This window comes from Convolutriloba macropyga, chromosome 8 (assembly GCF_964194025.1).
Source record: "Convolutriloba macropyga chromosome 8, txConMacr16.3, whole genome shotgun sequence".
In the NCBI taxonomy this organism is placed as follows: Eukaryota; Metazoa; Xenacoelomorpha; order Acoela; family Convolutidae; genus Convolutriloba; species Convolutriloba macropyga.
Window position 1 is genome coordinate 24,806,866 of NC_134475.1, and position 18,360 is coordinate 24,825,225.

Genomic DNA, 18,360 nt, shown 5'->3' on the forward strand with positions numbered 1-18,360 from the left:
AAATTTGGTGAAAATTGGGTTAAAATCAAATTAAATAGGTTTTGGGGGGATAAAATCTGGTTGAATTTCGGTTATTTAAGGTGTAAATACTAAAATTTAACCATGAATTTGATGAAAATTGGGTGAAAATTAGGCTAAATAGGTTTTGGGGGGATGGTTTTTGGTTAAATTTCGACTATGAAATGTGAAAGTACTTCAATTGTTATATAAATAAACTAGAAATCGGACATAGATTACCCCCACCCGGGTCAGAACAATTTTACAAGAGCAAAGAATCAGTTGCCTGTTACTATTTTAATGTAAATTTACTGTATTTCGGCCGTAAATTTGATATAAATTACTCTATTTGTTTGTCTATTAGTGTGCTTTCACTTCTGTGGTAGTGGTTATTTTACTAATTTAATCCGATCGGATAGAAAAACAAAAATTCAGGCGTGATTCTTTCCTCTGGGCGCACCAGTTATCAAATTTGGCTGGGCTGCTACAGATCACACAATACGGGATCTCTTTATGTATGCCAGTCAAACTTGACAAAAGATATAACAAATCGAAGGCAAAGATATATGCCTAAGACCTGTCTGTGCTATAAGTCTCAATTTAAAATTGTTGGGGGGCTGAAACGTTCAATTAATTAAATAGATAGTTTAAATGAACAGGCTTACACTGAGTAGTATTTAACCGGGTTGAGCTGTTACTTGATTGTGTTGTTGTTAAGTGAGTGCGTCGTTGAAACTTCTTCAAGTCGGTTTCTCGTAAGAATGTTCTGTTTGAAAATTAGAAAATGTTCTTCTAAGTTAGAAGTCTTTTATATAATCTCTTCTCTGTTTGAATTTTGAAATTTATTTTGTATGAAAAAATGAAGCAGTTGTCTGCTAATGGTCGTTGGCTCTGTCATTTGTCTCTCTAATTTTATTCCGTCCCACTTCGCTGAGAGAAACAATTAATTCCTCTCAGCTCCGTTTGGGCCGATAGGGAGCGAATCCGAAACTCGCGTTCATAGTGAGGTGCTTCATAATTTTCCTATTGGCCGAGAAGGCAAGAGAATTAACTCCACGGAAAAATTATTGAAACTCCAAAAAATAATACAAATCTAAAAAGCTGAGAGCATCAATTATTGATTTCGTAGGCGCCTGTTTTCTGCTTTTCCCCTCTTCTAAAACCGCAACAATTATGGTTTTCTTGGGGGCTTTTTATGAGACTCTATTGTCTTTTCCCCTGAAGCAATCTGCTTCATCTTTATTGAACTTGGGGGGAAAGATCTGCATTGCAACTGTCAAAAGCAGAAGTAATTTAAATCAAAAGAAACTGTGGTTTTACAGGCCGCCTACGTTCAACAATGTACATTTTCTATCCTGGATATAAGCGGAGAGATCCAGGCCTAAAGTTGTGTTATTTAAATAAGTCGAACTGAGTTGTTTAAATACTTGTGTACTGGTAGTCTTAACAAGCGTTAGTTTATTTAGCGCGCGGCGAAAGAATGGTTAATTAGCGCCTAAATACGTTCGCTCTAATGCGGGATTAATTATCCGTTCAATTGTAACGGCTCTCGTAATACTACACTTAACATTGAGGAAAGAATAAATTTGACAAATTCTCATCAGCCGAACACAAGAAAATCGCATCAGCTGATGTATCATTTGCCCAGCATAAAAAAAATAAAACGGGAGCTTAGAACGAATTTTTAACTTTTTACTGTTTAGCTCATTTATATTTCAACCTTACAAAAAGTGATTTCAATCAACGTCGTGCTCACTCAACCAAACACAACGGTACCAAAAAACTACGTACAGCATGATTTCTGTTTTTAAAGCATGATTCGTGCTTCATAAGTATGATTTGCGCTAAGTCGTGAAAAAAGGTTTGAAATTTAGAAGTTTTAAGCGAAATTTCATTCTCAGTTTCTGCGCCTAAGCAGAAAAGATGACTGTACGCTTTGTTCTTTCACTATTTGTCAAGCTGTTCCACTACGAGATCTCGGATTTCCATGTCCAAAAACACAAAAACAAATCAACTTGAAATCAAGATCCAGTGCACAGCATGCACAAAAATGTTATCCGAAAAATAACAGTTTCAAGGCGAAAAAAAATCGAATGGAAGACCCACAAAATTGTCGAAAAAGTCCCGGTTAACGATGTTTTAAAAGATGCCAAACCACCCCTCACAGAGTTACTCATGACACCTACTCTTGCTACGATACAATTTCCAGATCTACGAATTCTAGAAAATTTGGAAATTTTTTCAAGAAATGCTGCAAAAAAGTCAATTTGAAGAAAGAAAGCAAATGTTGCAATTTACTTCGAAATGGTTTGTCAATATGCTCTAGCAGCCTTTCTTCTATTGCCAAAATGTTTTTACCGATGAAAAAAGGATGCGCTTCTCCAGTGACGGAATTGTTCGAGTTTGACGAAGAAATGGAACGAGATTTCTTTTGAACACACAAACAATTTGAGTTCGGACAAATGATCACTTGTTTTGGGGTGCAATACGCACCAGTTATCAAAATCGGCTGGGCTGCTACAGATCACACAATACGGGATCTCTTTATGTATGCCAGTCAAACTTGACAAAAGATATAACAAATCGAAGGCAAAGATATATGCCTAAGACCTGTCTGTGCTATAAGTCTCAATTTAAAATTGTTGGGAGGCTGAAACGTTCAATTAATTAAATAGATAGTTTAAATGAACAGGCTTACACTGAGTAGTATTTAACCGGGTTGAGCTGTTACTTGATTGTGTTGTTGTTAAGTGAGTGGGTCGTTGAAACTTCTTCAAGTCGGTTTCTCGTAAGAATGTTCTGTTTGAAAATTAGAAAATGTTCTTCCAAGTTAGAAGTCTTTTATATAATTTCTTCTGTTTGAACTTTGAAATTTATTTTGTATGAAAAAATGAAGCAGTTGTCTGCTGCTGGTCGTTGGCTCTGTCATTTGTCTCTCTAATTTTATTCCGTCCCACTTCGCTGAGAGAAACAATTAATTCCTCTCAGCTCCGTTTGGGCCGATAGGGAGCGAATCACAAACTCGCGTTCATAGTGAGGTGCTTCTTAATTTTCCTATTGGCCGAGAAGGCAAGAGAATTAACTCTTTTTTATCTCACGGAAAAATTATTGAAACTCCAAAAAATAATAAAAATCTAAAAAGCTGAGAGCATCAATTATTGATTTCGTAGGCGCCTGTTTTCTGCTTTTCCCCTCTTCTAAAACCGCAACAATTATGGTTTTCTTGGGGGCTTTTTATGAGACTCTATTGTCTTTTCCCCTGAAGCAATCTGCTTCATCTTTATTGAACTTGGGGGGAAAGATCTGCATTGCAACTGTCAAAAGCAGAAGTAATTTAAATCAAAAGAAACTGTGGTTTTACAGGCCGCCTACGTTCAACAATGTACATTTTCTATCCTGGATATAAGCGGAGAGATCCAGGCCTAAAGTTGTGTTATTTAAATAAGTCGAACTGAGTTGTTTAAATACTTGTGTACTGGTAGTCTTAACAAGCGTTAGTTTATTTAGCGCGCGGCGAAAGAATGGTTAATTAGCGCCTAAATACGTTCGCTCTAATGCGGGATTAATTATCCGTTCAATTGTAACGGCTCTCGTAATACTACACTTAACATTGAGGAAAGAATAAATTTGACAAATTCTCATCAGCCGAACACAAGAAAATCGCATCAGCTGATGTATCATTTGCCCAGCATAAAAAAAATAAAACGGGAGCTTAGAACGAATTTTTAACTTTTTACTGTTTAGCTCATTTATATTTCAACCTTACAAAAAGTGATTTCAATCAACGTCGTGCTCACTCAACCAAACACAACGGTACCAAAAAACTACGTACAGCATGATTTCTGTTTTTAAAGCATGATTCGTGCTTCATAAGTATGATTTGCGCTAAGTCGTGAAAAAAGGTTTGAAATTTAGAAGTTTTAAGCGAAATTTCATTCTCAGTTTCTGCGCCTAAGCAGAAAAGATGACTGTACGCTTTGTTCTTTCACTATTTGTCAAGCTGTTCCACTACGAGATCTCGGATTTTCATGTCCAAAAACACAAAAACAAATCAACTTGAAATCAAGATCCAGTGCACAGCATGCACAAAAATGTTATCCGAAAAATAACAGTTTCAAGGCGAAAAAAAATCGAATGGAAGACCCACAAAATTGTCGAAAAAGTCCCGGTTAACGATGTTTTAAAAGATGCCAAACCACCCCTCACAGAGTTACTCATGACACCTACTCTTGCTACGATACAATTTCCAGATCTACGAATTCTAGAAAATTTGGAAATTTTTTCAAGAAATGCTGCAAAAAAGTCAATTTGAAGAAAGAAAGCAAATGTTGCAATTTACTTCGAAATGGTTTGTCAATATGCTCTAGCAGCCTTTCTTCTATTGCCAAAATGTTTTTACCGATGAAAAAAGGATGCGCTTCTCCAGTGACGGAATTGTTCGAGTTTGACGAAGAAATGGAACGAGATTTCTTTTAAACACACAAACAATTTGAGTTCGGACAAATGATCACTTGTTTTGGGGTGCAATACGCTCAGATGGGCGAAAAAAAATTTGAAAAAAAAAATGATAAAAAAAGGCATTTTCAGGACGTTACTTTCCAACAAGATAACGCTCCTGTGCATATATCGAAGATTATCGGCAATTTATCCAGAGAGAAGGAGTGGAAGGTACTAGAATGGCCGGCATATAGTTTAGATCTAAATCCAATTGAAAATTTATGGTCCAGTTTGAAGCAGCGATAAAGAAAAGAAAAAGTGTCAGAAGATAGGAACGAAATTGACCCAGATGTCATTAGAAACCTGTATGAAAACTGAAAATCTGATAGACGTTAAAAAGTGCAATGACGCGTTATTAGAGAACAAATTTGAACTCAAAATCTTCAATTATTTGATGTTTCTAATGCTTTTTAAATATCTTCAGGTGTACGTACCTTTTTGGTACCAGTGTATTAAATACTAACTTGTTGTAGGGAAATCTTAAAAAATAATAATGTTGGAACGTATTTGAAAAGGTAGTAAAAAATTCGAAAAGCAAATATGTTCTAGAAAAATGAGTATTTAAAAAAGTCTGAACAACCAGGTCAGTTATTCAAAAGCTTTCCAATGGTACGCCTTTTGTATCTCTCCGCAAAACGAAATCGATTCGACAAATTGGGTCTACAAAAAGGTCTATGTGGGTTTAACTCCCCCTTTTATGGGTCACGGAAAATAAGGGAATCTGTTTCATTTGATTTGCGCAGTTTTTAACATAATCTGGCAATTTCGATTTAATATTTTATCCAGATTTCGAGAGTACTTAACTTCAAATTTGAAAACAAAATTTTTGAGAACTTGATGCCTCAATAACTCTTGCAGATATAAACATTTGAAAATGTATTTTCACCTATCGATGATTTCAATTTTTAAGGGTTTTTAACACATTCAAATATCTCCGGAAAGTATATCAATCGGCCAAAACTTGCTAAATAAAGAAGCAGGGCCGGTAAAAAAAATTCGAACCCTAAATAAAGTTCTAGAGTTGGAACAAAAAAGCAGCCCATTAAGGAAAAAAGGTAACAAGAACGAGTATTAAAAGTCAAAACTCGGTGTGTCGTTGTTTTCTATTAAAAAATCTGCCGAGAATGAGGAAAATATTTTGTTAGCAAGTACTTATTCATTGGAACGAGGCAAATGGTCGCTGGGCAAGTAAACAAGCAAAAATATCACACAAAAGTTGAATCTAAAGATTTGAAGAATTTTTTACTTTCAAAAGCCACTTGAGTTTTCCTAAAAAAATCAACAATGCATGAACAAGCATTAAGTCGAACAAGCATTACTTCGCCGATGTCCGGAAAATCAAATTTCAGGAAATTTTGCGTTTTGTAAGATTCTAATCAACTGCCAAAACTCCGTCCCCAGTTTTAACGATTCATACTTCATTTTGAACAATGGAATATAGTTACGCAGAACGTCAAGTTACTTCAATCGTGAAAAAGTATCAGCTATATCGTGGAACTTATATGGAGAATCATTAGCCTAAATGTCATTAGCCTAAAACTTTATTGCCTTAATTTTATTTGTTATTACTTGAGACGCAATTCGAAGACTTCATTGTTAATGAGAAGTGTAATTGCACAACTGCTAACTGTCCTCTTGATCAGCAATTAGTATGAAAGGGAAAGTTATGAAAACAATAACCAATTAGGCTGTCTTTCATTTCGGTCTAATTGACTTTCTAAGTGACAGTGTGAAATTGAGTGACTTATAGCGTGGAAATAAGTGACGAAAGACGTGCCATGTTTTCACTCTAGCCCCAAAAACACGTTTTGTGAAAAGTGAGTGCCCATATATCCAACTTTGAAGCAAATTTAAACTAAAATAGCCTAGGGTAACTCGTTTCCACAAAAGCTTATAACTCTAAAACATGGGTCGTGAAAATGCACGACAAAATTGAGCATGTATACTCAATTTTTTTGTACATTGGACACGTTCAGATTATTATAAGCTACAACACGAAGAGAACGAAACCCTCGAAACAAGAATTAAAGTAAAATTTTTGTCCGCAAAAATTGAAATGACAAGTAGAGTTCAACTGCGTTAGTAGCTTCCCAAAGACAGTTCCCGGAAAACAACCTAATGCAGCTTCATCTCTGTTGTTTCATGATAAACTAGTTGAAATTTCGTGGAGCTTTGAATTGGAACAACTACAGCAACACCGATTGATAGCTTTATTGCCCTCACTTATTAACATTTAATTCGAGCTATAAATGATTAATTAACCTGTCTGAGGAATGAACTCTGTACCAAGCTCTAACCATCTAATCGGCAGCTGTATTTAAGTTGATATATACCGATCGTTACTCTTCGATCAAAAGCGCTCAGGAATTTAGGTAAGAATTCGTTGTTGGTGTAACTTTACGTCATCAAATGGAAATCCTCAAATGGAAAGCGTTAAGTTGGCCAAGCTTAAAGTGTACCGAAAGTCGTTTAATATTGAATAACGGGTCGCCGGTACATTCAATTCCAGTACATAATTAAAAAGACAACAGAATCAATACTAAGTGAGTGAATATTACAAGGCCACCATAAAAAGCGCAGCTAGTTTTATACAGTTTTTTATACTCAATTATACACGCAGAAATAAATTACAAACAGAACTGCAAAACATTATGCCAGACTAAAGCATATTATTTGTGTAGCGTATGTATATTTCTGCACAACAACAGCAGCAACGACAACAACAGAATGCGTAGTCCATTAACTGTGACTCAGTAACTTCTGAAGAGCTCTGACTACATTGCGACAGCTTTTCAGTAACAATGGCGACTGCTTTTGAAATAATGCAATAGCAATAAGCAAAACATATAGTCAGAGCACAACCATTATTTACAATTATAGCGAGCGTTTCACTGCTAACTGAAAAGTGGTTCAAAAGAGTAAATTTCAGCAAATCGGGCAAAAATACAAACTAATAAGCAACATCGTTCAATTCAACTAGGTGTTGAAAGGGATTACAGTTTTGCGTTTAAATAATGATATTTTGGATTTTAAGCAAGTTAAATTTCATCACATCACTGTCGACTAAAAGTTAAGGAAACGATTTAAAAATCAAGGCGGTAAAAACAAAATGACCAAGTTCTGGCTGCTAGGTAATTAGATTTTCACAATTAAATGCAGATGGTAGCGACCAAATAAAATTAAACGAGCTAGGCAGTCCGCGTTACAACGCATACGTTTCCTGTTAAAAAGTGTTTGCTATCAGAGAAAATGACTAAATTCTCAAACAAGACGCAGCTTTTTAGAAGCCATCTCATTACCACAATCGCATCTTTTAAATGCCTCCTCTATAAGTATGGACTAACTTGTGACAGAGATGTTGACTGCACCTCTCCAACATTCCAGTCCAAGATAACACGAGGCACACTGTCGAACCCAATGATGCACAACTAAATACAAAACTTTAATTCAGGCAACATCGGACACTGTTTCCTATCTCCGGTAATATATTAAACAACTTACGACTGGATATTTTTTTAAAAAAACTTATTATTCTATATTGCAATCGTAATGCCAAGTCATTTAGACTGCTAGCGAAAAATAGAAAATTATTCTCTCTGATGACCTGAAACAGCTACGTGTGACCCTCCTCTAAACCAAGTATACAAACTCCGAGTTTTAACAATAAATCGTCTAACGTATTTTCATACAATAGTAGTACACGATACTGTTATGTAGTAAATACAGAGGAGGGGGGCCATTTCATTTTCAATTTTCAGAAATTATTCCAAATGCTTAGAGGTGCCTGGATTGTCAATTGAAACGAGTTTAACCTTTCTAATTTTTTTTTCGAACTTTTACCCTCAGACCTACTGTACAAAAAATTTAAATTATATTTAATTTTACTACATATAATTGTATGCTTTCTGTTAAAGTAACTCCACACCAAATATGTATTCAACCAGACAGACTCGGTCAATGGCAAATGCATTTTAGTATTGTACTGGATATCCGAACAAAATGCGAACAGTTAATGACGAAGAATGAGAATCTCCACCAAAACAGCCAATGCGAGATTCAGCTCCTTTTTTCATTTCGAAACAGCTTGAATGAAAGTACCAGAAATGCGTCCCATTCTGAAACTCATCGGTCCCTATTAGATTTGTTTAAAAAAATTAAACAGTGAGCAACGTATAGGGATAAAACTTTCCGGTTTCGAATAGCCCCAATCTGAATAATTGAGTAATTTAACAAATTTCGGAGAAATTATTTGACTTGTTGATTGGAATTAACGGAGTAGTTCCAGCAAATAAATTTATTATTCAGCAAAGTTGAACGATTCGTTATTTGGATTAAAAAAACAACGTTTAATGCGACGGTAATTTACAGTATAGCGGATACAAAGTTACAAAAGCGAGTTGCACAACTTCGTATCCCTACAGCTTGTAAATCGCTAATAACGAAATGGGCGGTATAAAACTTTCCTTGTTATTGATAGGAAAGCAGCCGTTACAATTGGTCCCACCGGCCCGGACAGTGGAAAACAAACCGCTGTCTTATCTTGAACAAAACAAAACGCCAAGGCAATTCGAGACGCACAATCGAACGACCTTGAGGTGTCAACTCTGCCTAAAAAACATAGGACGGAAAGGCGTCATACTGCGGCGTCAAAGTAAACGAATAGTGAGTCGGTCACGCATTCACAGCAAAACCCGTGAGACAAATCAACCACTGCATACAGCAGATTGAGCTGAAGACAAAAGAAAGCTACAAACTGATCAAAAAAAGGATCGGCCTAACAAAGCTAAAACAGTATATAATCAAAATTTGCGGTTTAATACTAGCCTAGAGAAGCTGCTTGAAAAGAGAGAAGATATCTTTAACAATTTGGAATTCAAACTACACAAAATGCGATAACGAGATTATTTCATCAATCTAGAAGCTGATTGGTGTCTATATATCCACGATCAGGCAATGATGGCAAAACCTTAGAACCAGACACCTCTCCAGAGCCAGGCTGCAGAGCAAAATGACAAAGTTTCAAGATCTATAGGAGAAACTTCCCAAAGCTCAGTTAAAAATCAACAAATGGAAAACCAGGACAACGAGTCAAACGTGTCCTCTGATAAAACAGCAAAACAGAGACAACGTATCATCTGGATTTTTGGTTAGGAAAACTGAAGTCTGTGAACTATAGATATCAGAGGTTCTTTTTTCCTTTCTCTCAAGTTACTTAAGCTGTCGATACCAGATTAATAGTAAGATAAATTGAAAGTTTGACGTTAGCAAGACTTAGTACTTTTCTGCTCAAGTAAGATTGCGACAATCCGCAATTTTTTGAATTTAACATTCAAAACTTTAATTTTTCTCTCCTCTTTATGGTTTCAGTTCTATCTATAGCCTGCTGCTATTCTTGTTGTACATATCAATTCTCAACTGTTGATTGGGTGAACCCATGCTTGTTGGCATGTCTCCAAAACGTCACTTTTTTCACGCAAAACTGACGTCAGGGGTTGGTGATTAACCATGTAGATTATCCATAGAATTTTCCAAATACACGTCAGGATTTCGTTAACTTTGGTAGAAAATTATTTCGTTAGAAAGGAGTATGAAACTACTTTTCAGGTCTACTTGACGTTAAAAAGCTTAAGACATAATGATGCGATGTTGGCTAACTAATTGGAGCTCAAAATTTTTTATTTGATTTCTTTTTCATTTTTTATTGAAGTGTTCAGGAGGTTTTCTGGTACTTTCATTCAAGCTGTTTCGAACTGAAAAACGGAGCTGAATCTAGCATTGTCTGTTTTGGCGGAGATTCTCATTCTTTGTCATTAACTGTTCGCAATTTGTCCTGATATCCAATACAATACTAAAATGCATTTGCCATTGACCGAGTCTGCCTGATCGAACACATATTTGGCGTGGAGTTACTTTAACAGAAAGCAAACAATTATATGTAGTAAATGATACTGTTATGTAGTGAATACAGAAGATATGAGGACATACATTTAGTTCAAGCGTACATAATTTAAATTTTTTGTACAGTAGGTCTGAGGGTAAAAGTTCGAAAAAAAAATTAGAAAGGTTAAAATCGTTTCAATTGACAATCCAGGCACCTCTAAGCATTTGGAATAATTTCTGAAAATTGAAAATGAAATTGCCGCCTCCTCTGTATTTACTACATACCAGTATCGTGTACTACTATTATATGAAAATACTTTAGACGAATTATTGTTAAAACTCGGAGTTTATATACTTGGTTTAGAGGAGGGTTGGAGGGTCAAATGTAGCTGTTTCAGGTCATCAGAGATAATAATTTTCTATTTTCGTGCGTCTTCGCTAGCAGTCTAAATGACTTGGTATTACTATTGCTATAATAGAATGATAAGTTTAATTCATATTCAATTTTTCTCGAACGCATTCTGGAGCTAAATTGTTTTCTAGAGCTGCAAGGTTCTCTGCTTTTTTGCTGTTTTATCAGAGGACACGTTTGACTCGTTGTCCTGGTTTTCCATTTGTTGATTTTTAACTGAGCTTTGGGAAGTTTCTCCTATAGATCTTGAAACTTTGTCATTTTGCTCTGCAACCTGGCTCTGGAGAGGTGTCTGGTTCTATGGTTTTGCCATCATTGCCTGATAGTAGATATATAGACACCAATCGGCTTCTAGATTGATGAAATAATCTCGTTATTGCATTTTGTGTAGTTAGAATTCCAAATAGTTAAAGATATCTTCTCTCTTGTCAAGCAGCTTCTCTAGGCTAGTATTAAACCGCAAATTTTGATTATATACTGTTTTAGCTTTGTTAGGCCGATCCTTTTTTTGATCAGTTTGTAGCTTTCTTTTGTCTTCAGCTCAACCTGCTGTATGCAGTGGTTGATTTGTCTCACGGGTTTGCTGTGAATGCGTGACCGACTCACTATTCGTTTACTTTGACGCCGCAGTATGACGCCTTTCCGTCCTATGTTTTTTAGGCAGAGTTGACACCTCAAGGTCGTTCGATTGTGCGTCTCGAATTGCCTTGGCGTTTTGTTTTGTTCAAGATAAGACAGCGGTTTGTTTTCCACTGTCCGGGCCGGCGGGACCAATTGTAACGGCTGCTTTCCTATCAATAACAAGGAAAGTTTTATACCGCCCATTTCGTTATTAGCGATTTACAAGCTGTAGGGATACGAAGTTGTGCAGCTCGCTTTTGTAACTTTGCATTCGCTTTACTGTAAATTACCGTCACATTAAACGTTGTTTTTTTTAATCCAAATAACGAATCGTTCAACTTTGCTGAATAATAAATTTATTTGCTGGAACTACTCCGTTAATTCCAATCAACAAGTCAAATAATTTCTCCGAAATTTGTTAAATTACTCATTTAATCAGATTGGGGCTATTCGAAACCGGAAAGTTGTATCCCTATAGGTTGCTCACTGTTTAAATTTTATAAACAAATTTAAGAGGGACAGATGAGTTTCAGAATGGAACGCATTTCCAGAGGAGATCTGGTCTTATGCCGTGAGCGGCTTTAATTAATGTTCAAAACAGAGGATCATCGTTTGCCACTGGGGCCAAAACATAGACAACGTATCATCTGGATTTTTGGTTTGGAAAACTGAAGTCCTGTGAACTGTAGATATCAGAGGTTCTTTTTTCCTTTCTCTCAAGTTACTTAAGCTGTCAATACCAGATCAATAGTAAGATAAATTGAAAGTTGGACGTTAGCAAGACTTAGTACTTTTCTGCTCAAGTAAGATTGCGACAATCCGCAATTTTTTGAATTTAACATTCAAAACTTTAAATTTTCTCTCCTCTTTATGGTTTCAGTTCTATCTATAGCCTGCTGCTATTCTTGTTGTACATATCAATTCTCAACTGTTGATTGGGTGAACCCATGTTTGTTGGCATATCTCCAAAACGTCACTTTTTTCACGCAAATCTGACGTCAGGGGTTCGTGATTAATCTTGTAGATTATCCATAGAATATTCCAAATACACGTCAGGATGTCGGCGTAGAACTGACGTAATCTATGTTAACATAAAGCGTACTACGTGCTATTACATTTAGAAACAAATCTAAGAGGGACCGATGACTTTCAGAATGGAACGCATTTCCAGAGGAGATCTGGTCTAATGCCATGAGCGGCTTTAATTGTTGCTCAAAACAGATGATCATCGTTTGGCACTGGGGCCAAAACATAGAGACAACGTAGCATCTGCATTTTTGGTTAGGAAAACTGAAGTCTGTGAACTGTAGATATCAGAGGTTCTTTATTCCTTTCTCTCAAGTTACTTAAGCTGTCAATACCAGATCAATAGTAAGATAAATTGAAAGTTTGACGTTAGCAAGATTCAGTACTTTTCTTCTCAATTAAGATTGCGACAATCCGCAATTTTTTGAATTTCTGGAGCTAAATTGTCTTCTAGAGCTGCAAGGTTCTCTGCTTAAAAAGTGCTGATTAGTTCCAGCAAATAAATTTATTATTCAGCAAAGTTGAACGATTCGTTATTTGGATTTAAAAAAACAACGTTTAATGCGACGGTAATTTACAGTATAGCGTATACAAAGTTACAAAAGCGAGCTGCACAACTTCGTATCCCTACAGCTTGTAAATCGCTAATAACGAAATGGGCGGTATAAAACTTTCCTTGTTATTGTTAGGAAAGCAGCCGTTACAATTGGTCCCGCCGGCCCGGACAGTGGAAAACAAACCGCTGTCTAATCTTGAACAAAACAAAACGCCAACGAGGCAATTCCAGACGCACAGTCGAACAACCTTGAGGTCCCAACTCTGCATAAAATACATAGGACGGAAAGGCGTCATACTAAAGGCGTCAAAGTAAACGAATAGTGAGTCCGTCACGCATTCACAGCAAACCCGTGAGACAAATCAACCACTGCATACAGCAGATTGAGCTGAAGACAAAAGAAAGCTACAAACTGATCAAAAAAGGATCGGCCTAACAAAGCTAAAACAGTATATAATCAAAATTTGCGGTTTAATACTAGCCTAGAGAAGCTGCTTGACAAGAGAGAAGATATCTTTAACAATTTGGAATTCTAACTACACAAAATGCGAAAACGAGAATAATTCATCAATCTAGAAGCCGATTGGTGTCAATATATCTACTATCAGGCAATGATGGCAAAACCTTAGCACCAGACACCTCTCCAGAGCCAGGCTGCAGAGCAAAATGACAAAGTTTCAAGATCTATAGGAGAAACTTCCCAAAGCTCAGTTAAAAATCAACAAATGGAAAACCAGGACAACGAGTCAAACGTGTCCTCTGATAAGAAATCAAAAAAAGCAGAGAACCTTGCAGCTCTAGAAAACAATTTAGCTCCAGAATGCGTTCGAGAAAAATTGAATATGAATTAAAAAGGAGACAGAGATGGAATGGCATTGTTTGGAAGATGCGCTCAAACTGTAAGGCGAAAAGGAATCACTTGATGGCGGAGACTCTAGTTCTGATGATGGTGCAGCGCTTAGTATAAGAAGCCCATCGCCTTTCAGTTGGAAAAGTCCAAGGAGCAGAGACGTCTTCGGCTAGCTCGACAAATCAGAAAAGTTTGCAAACTTCAAAGATTGTAGTTTTGGTTATGCAAAGAACAGGCACGACAACTCTGTTCTATGTAGTTGAAACCAATGAGGACCGACCAGATCTCTGTCTCATAGAAAAAAGGCAATCAAGAAGGTCATTCGATTGCAAAGGCATGTCAAAGCCCCCAGCGGAACGTTAGAGGCTAATCGACGAAACGCAAACAAAATAAAGCAATTATCTAAATCCTCGAATTTTATTGCGAGTTCAAACGTAAAGGAAGCGCAGCCAACAAAAAACGATCACTGTCAATTAGCCCATGGTACAAATAAAACTTGAAACTGTCCTTTATTTAGGAAAATGACGTGAAAGATCGTTATGCAGCTGTGAGGAAACGCTTATGTTACGGATGTTTGGGAAAAAGGACATACAACCAAAGATTGTAAAGCCAACGCTTGTGGTGTAAATCGACACACCAAAAAGCGAAACTAATTGCCTCACTCAGAAAATTTATTGGACGAGGGCAATCACGCAGTCAACTCAAGTTCAGCAACAATCAGTCAAAAAAACGAATTTACGAGCTTTTTTCAGGTAGTTGCAGTCTCGATTCAGAGCGGTAGCAACAGGCTAAACACATATGCTTTCCTTGAAAGTGGTTCAAGTACCATTTATCGATCAAAGCGTTAATGAGATGTTGCAAGCCAAAGGTACCGATGTTACGCTTAATATAGCTGGCATACACGAAACGAAAGATTCGAAGACAGAAAAGGTGTCCACCAAAATAAGGGACCGCATTCGAAAGTGCACTCAGTCGAAGCGTTTGTCCATCAACAGTCTGATCGGGAACCACAAATTACGACTACATTAAACTGAGGCAAGGCTTCGACCACTTGTAAGTCGTACCAAACAAAAGCTTTAACTTGATGGAAGTTGGCGTCATTCTGGGTCAAGATGCCTACGATCTACAGGGACCACTGGACTTTAAAAGAGAAACACGACATGAACATTTCGCCGTTCTATCTGAATTAGGATGGATAGTCAGCGGACCCATGAAGGACAGGAGAAGAAAAAATGTTTGCCATTTTGCCTTCACAGATGTGAAAGTGACTGAGAAAATTCACAAATGGTAGGACAAAGAAACCCATGCTTCCAAAATTAACGTTGTCAGCCAGTCAAAGAAGTAACTGCTGGCACAAAAGATGCTAGAGAGTACGACGAAGTTCACAGGCGAGTGGTACGAGGTGGGTATGCTGTATAGTGAACTAGAGCCAAACCTACTGAACAACCACAGCTCAGCCTTGGGTCAGCTTTACTCACTGGAGCGAGGATTCCAAAGGGACCCAAATTTGAAAAGTTTTTTTTATCAACAATCAATAGATACAGATGTAGAAAAGGGATTCGCAACGATATTGGACGAGTCCGAAGTGAAAGTCAGCTTTGGAAAAGAATGGTATTTGCCACACCATCCAGTGCTTAACTCAAACAAGCCTGGCAAAGTAAGACGCTTTTGCAATGCTGCATCAAAGTAAAAGGTATGCCTAAAGAGAAGCTACTAACCGGGCAGGATCTGCTACACGGATTGACTGGAAACATTTTCGGATTTTGTGAAACACTAATAGCCCTGACAGCAGATATCGAACGATGTTTCTTCAGGTGCAAGCTCCCGAGCAGGATAGAAGTTGCTTGAGGTTTCTATGGCGCCCCAGAGCTAATGAGCCTGTTCAAATATAAGAGTATCAGCTAAATGTGTCTGGAGCTAAGAGTTCTCCAACTATGTTCTCAGACTACGTTCTCAAACGGGCGGGACTCGATAACGAAGAGATGTATCTAAAAAGCAAAAGCAATATAAAACAAATTCTACATGGACGGTTTCTTCAAATCGGTAGAAACCACTGAAGAAGCAATCGCAATCCTCACACAGTTGCAACATCTTCTTTCGCGGCATGGATTTGGACAAAAAGTGGATAAGCAACACAGCGATGAGGTTTCCGAAGCAATCCCAGTAGACTTCAAATCAATCAGAAACACGAAACAAATAGAGGTTGGACCCGACTTGGAGGGATCTTGAGCGCTTGGACTACAATGGATGGTTAATGATGATTGTCTTCAAGTTCGATGAGGTACCAAAAAAGAAGTTAGAACACCCATAACCCACAGAAAGATTCTGTCACTGATGTCGTCAGTATTTGACCCGATCGGATTGTTTGCTGTTCAGCATCCACATGAGGCGACTTCAAGGGCATCTGGACTAAGAATGGACAACATTGAGACAACGAAGTGGAGCCTGGTGATAAAGAGAGTTCTTGAGGTGGAAGGAAAAACTTTCCATTGCAGCTGAGACAAAAATCGAACGAGAATAATTCAATACAGCTGACGCAACTGAAGACACGATGCGTTTAGTGGCCTATCTATGATCCCGACCAAAGGAATATTCACCCGACTTAGCATTTGAAATTGAAAAAGCAGAGAGTTACCGATAAGGCATCTTCCAATGGCACGACTGGAGTTGCAAGCGGCAGTCAGCATTTCGGTTGAAAGACCAGATAGTCCAGGAACGTGAACTGAAAATACATTGTTGCAGTTTTTGGTCACACTCAACAACAGCACTGCACTGCACACACAGCTCCCATCGTAAGGAACAGGTGTTTTTGGCCATGGAGTGGCTGAGATACTGGATACAACTGCTGTTTCATAGTCGAACCATGTGGACGGTACCAAATACCCAGTGGACATTGGCACGAGAGCAATCAACATCAGGAAACTCAGGAGTGAGTGGCTCACTGGGTCAGACTGTTTAAAGCAAACACAGAAAGAATGGCTGGGGCAAGTCAACCTATTCTGTTCCTCAGATGAAGAGAACATACCCTCATCAGTTTTCATGACACAGGACGAAGAAAGCTTTGGGAACTTATTCAGTGGGAACGATTCAGTTAACTTTAACAGGCTAGTACATTCAATGCCGTATCTGTAACGAGTATTCAGCAAAACCAAGCCAGCAAGAACAATAGTAAGTACTGAGGAAAGAGAAAAGGAGAAAAGCAACTAGCTTCAAATTATTACAGCAAGATCAGTTTGGAGAAGAGATGCAGTCCCTCAAAGCTGAAAAGGAAATTCCAAAAAGCAGCAAAATGCCAACAATTCTCACCTTTTATTGATGAGGGACTCAATCGCGCTAACAACAGAATACGCAAAAGTCAATTGGACTCAAAGCAAAGGACCTAATATTATTACAATAGAAACATCATGCGGTTGAATTGTTCTTGCGAATTGAGCATAAGAACAATCTACAGGAAGGCACAGAGCATGTAAGAACCATTGTTCAGCAGAAGATGTGGATCCTAGTCATACAAAACGCCTTACGATCAATCCAGAACAAGTGCGTTACCTGCAGAAAGGGCAGAGCACAAATGATAGCACCAGTGATGGCAAATCTACCCGAAGAGTGGTTAGATGCTTCAACATCCTTTACAAAAACTGGAGTTGACTACTATGGCCATTTCACTTTGAAGTTTAGTCGAATAAACAAACAGCGATTGTGTTCTGTTCACATGTCTAACTGTGACAGCGGTGCACATAGAAGTGGCACACAAGTTAGATGAAAATAATCGTCTCAAGGCAATCACGCGATTTATTGCAAGGAGATGCAAGCCAAGTACATTAATCAGCGACAACGGAAAAAAATTGTTGGAGCCGCACGCGAAATTGCCAAGTTCACTGCAGCATGGAGCAAAGAAGGGATCGAGGAACATCTAATGCAGCAAGAAATCAGATGGAAGTTCAACCCAAGCACCTATTCAAGTTTCATTTCGGACAAATTTTTTAAACTGTTTGCCAACTTTTAATCATCAACAAAAAAGGCAATCTACAGCAAAAGAAACTCTTGAAGAACACGATCTGGTTTGGTTGATCGAAGACAGCGAGGATCTAATAATCTGGGTCAAGTTAAGGAGACCATCCATGGGTCTGCTGGTGCGATTCGATCAGCTAATGTTCGAACAAACGAAGCAATAGTAATGACAAAGTTTGACAAAGTCCAGTAGGGAAGCTCGCGATAGAAAACAGAGCAGACGATGTTAAGGCCGAGCATTACTAATTTCATCTAACTTTTGCTTTATTAAAAAGAACAAATTTGGAGACGCATTCAACGCAAAGATGAGTCACGGTATGTCGACATATTTCTTTTCTAAACATGTTAGCTCGCAGTACGCTTTATCTTAGCATAGATTATTACGTCAATTCTACACCGAAATTCTGATGCGTATTTTGAACATTCTATGGATAATCTACATGGTTAACCACCAAATTTTGCATGGAAAAAGTGACGTTTGTGAGCTTTTTCGACATAATTGGGTTCACCCAA

At 37.7% G+C, this 18,360-nt stretch overlaps 1 protein-coding gene across 5 annotated transcripts in view; it reads right to left on the bottom strand.

Annotated features, from left to right (window-relative positions):
• Positions 1 to 18,360, bottom strand: part of LOC142344032 (uncharacterized) — a 59,607-nt gene that overhangs the window by 27,726 nt on the left and 13,521 nt on the right. For 2 of the 5 annotated variants that reach the window (XM_075395493.1, XM_075395494.1), the window contains exon 2: positions 7,839 to 7,922. In XM_075395493.1, the coding sequence (XP_075251608.1) occupies positions 7,839 to 7,922 (84 nt within the window). Of the gene's footprint in view, positions 1 to 6,717; positions 7,798 to 7,838; positions 7,923 to 18,360 lie in introns of those variants that run through there. The other 3 variants (XM_075395492.1, XM_075395490.1, XM_075395489.1) reach the window with 2 other exon arrangements.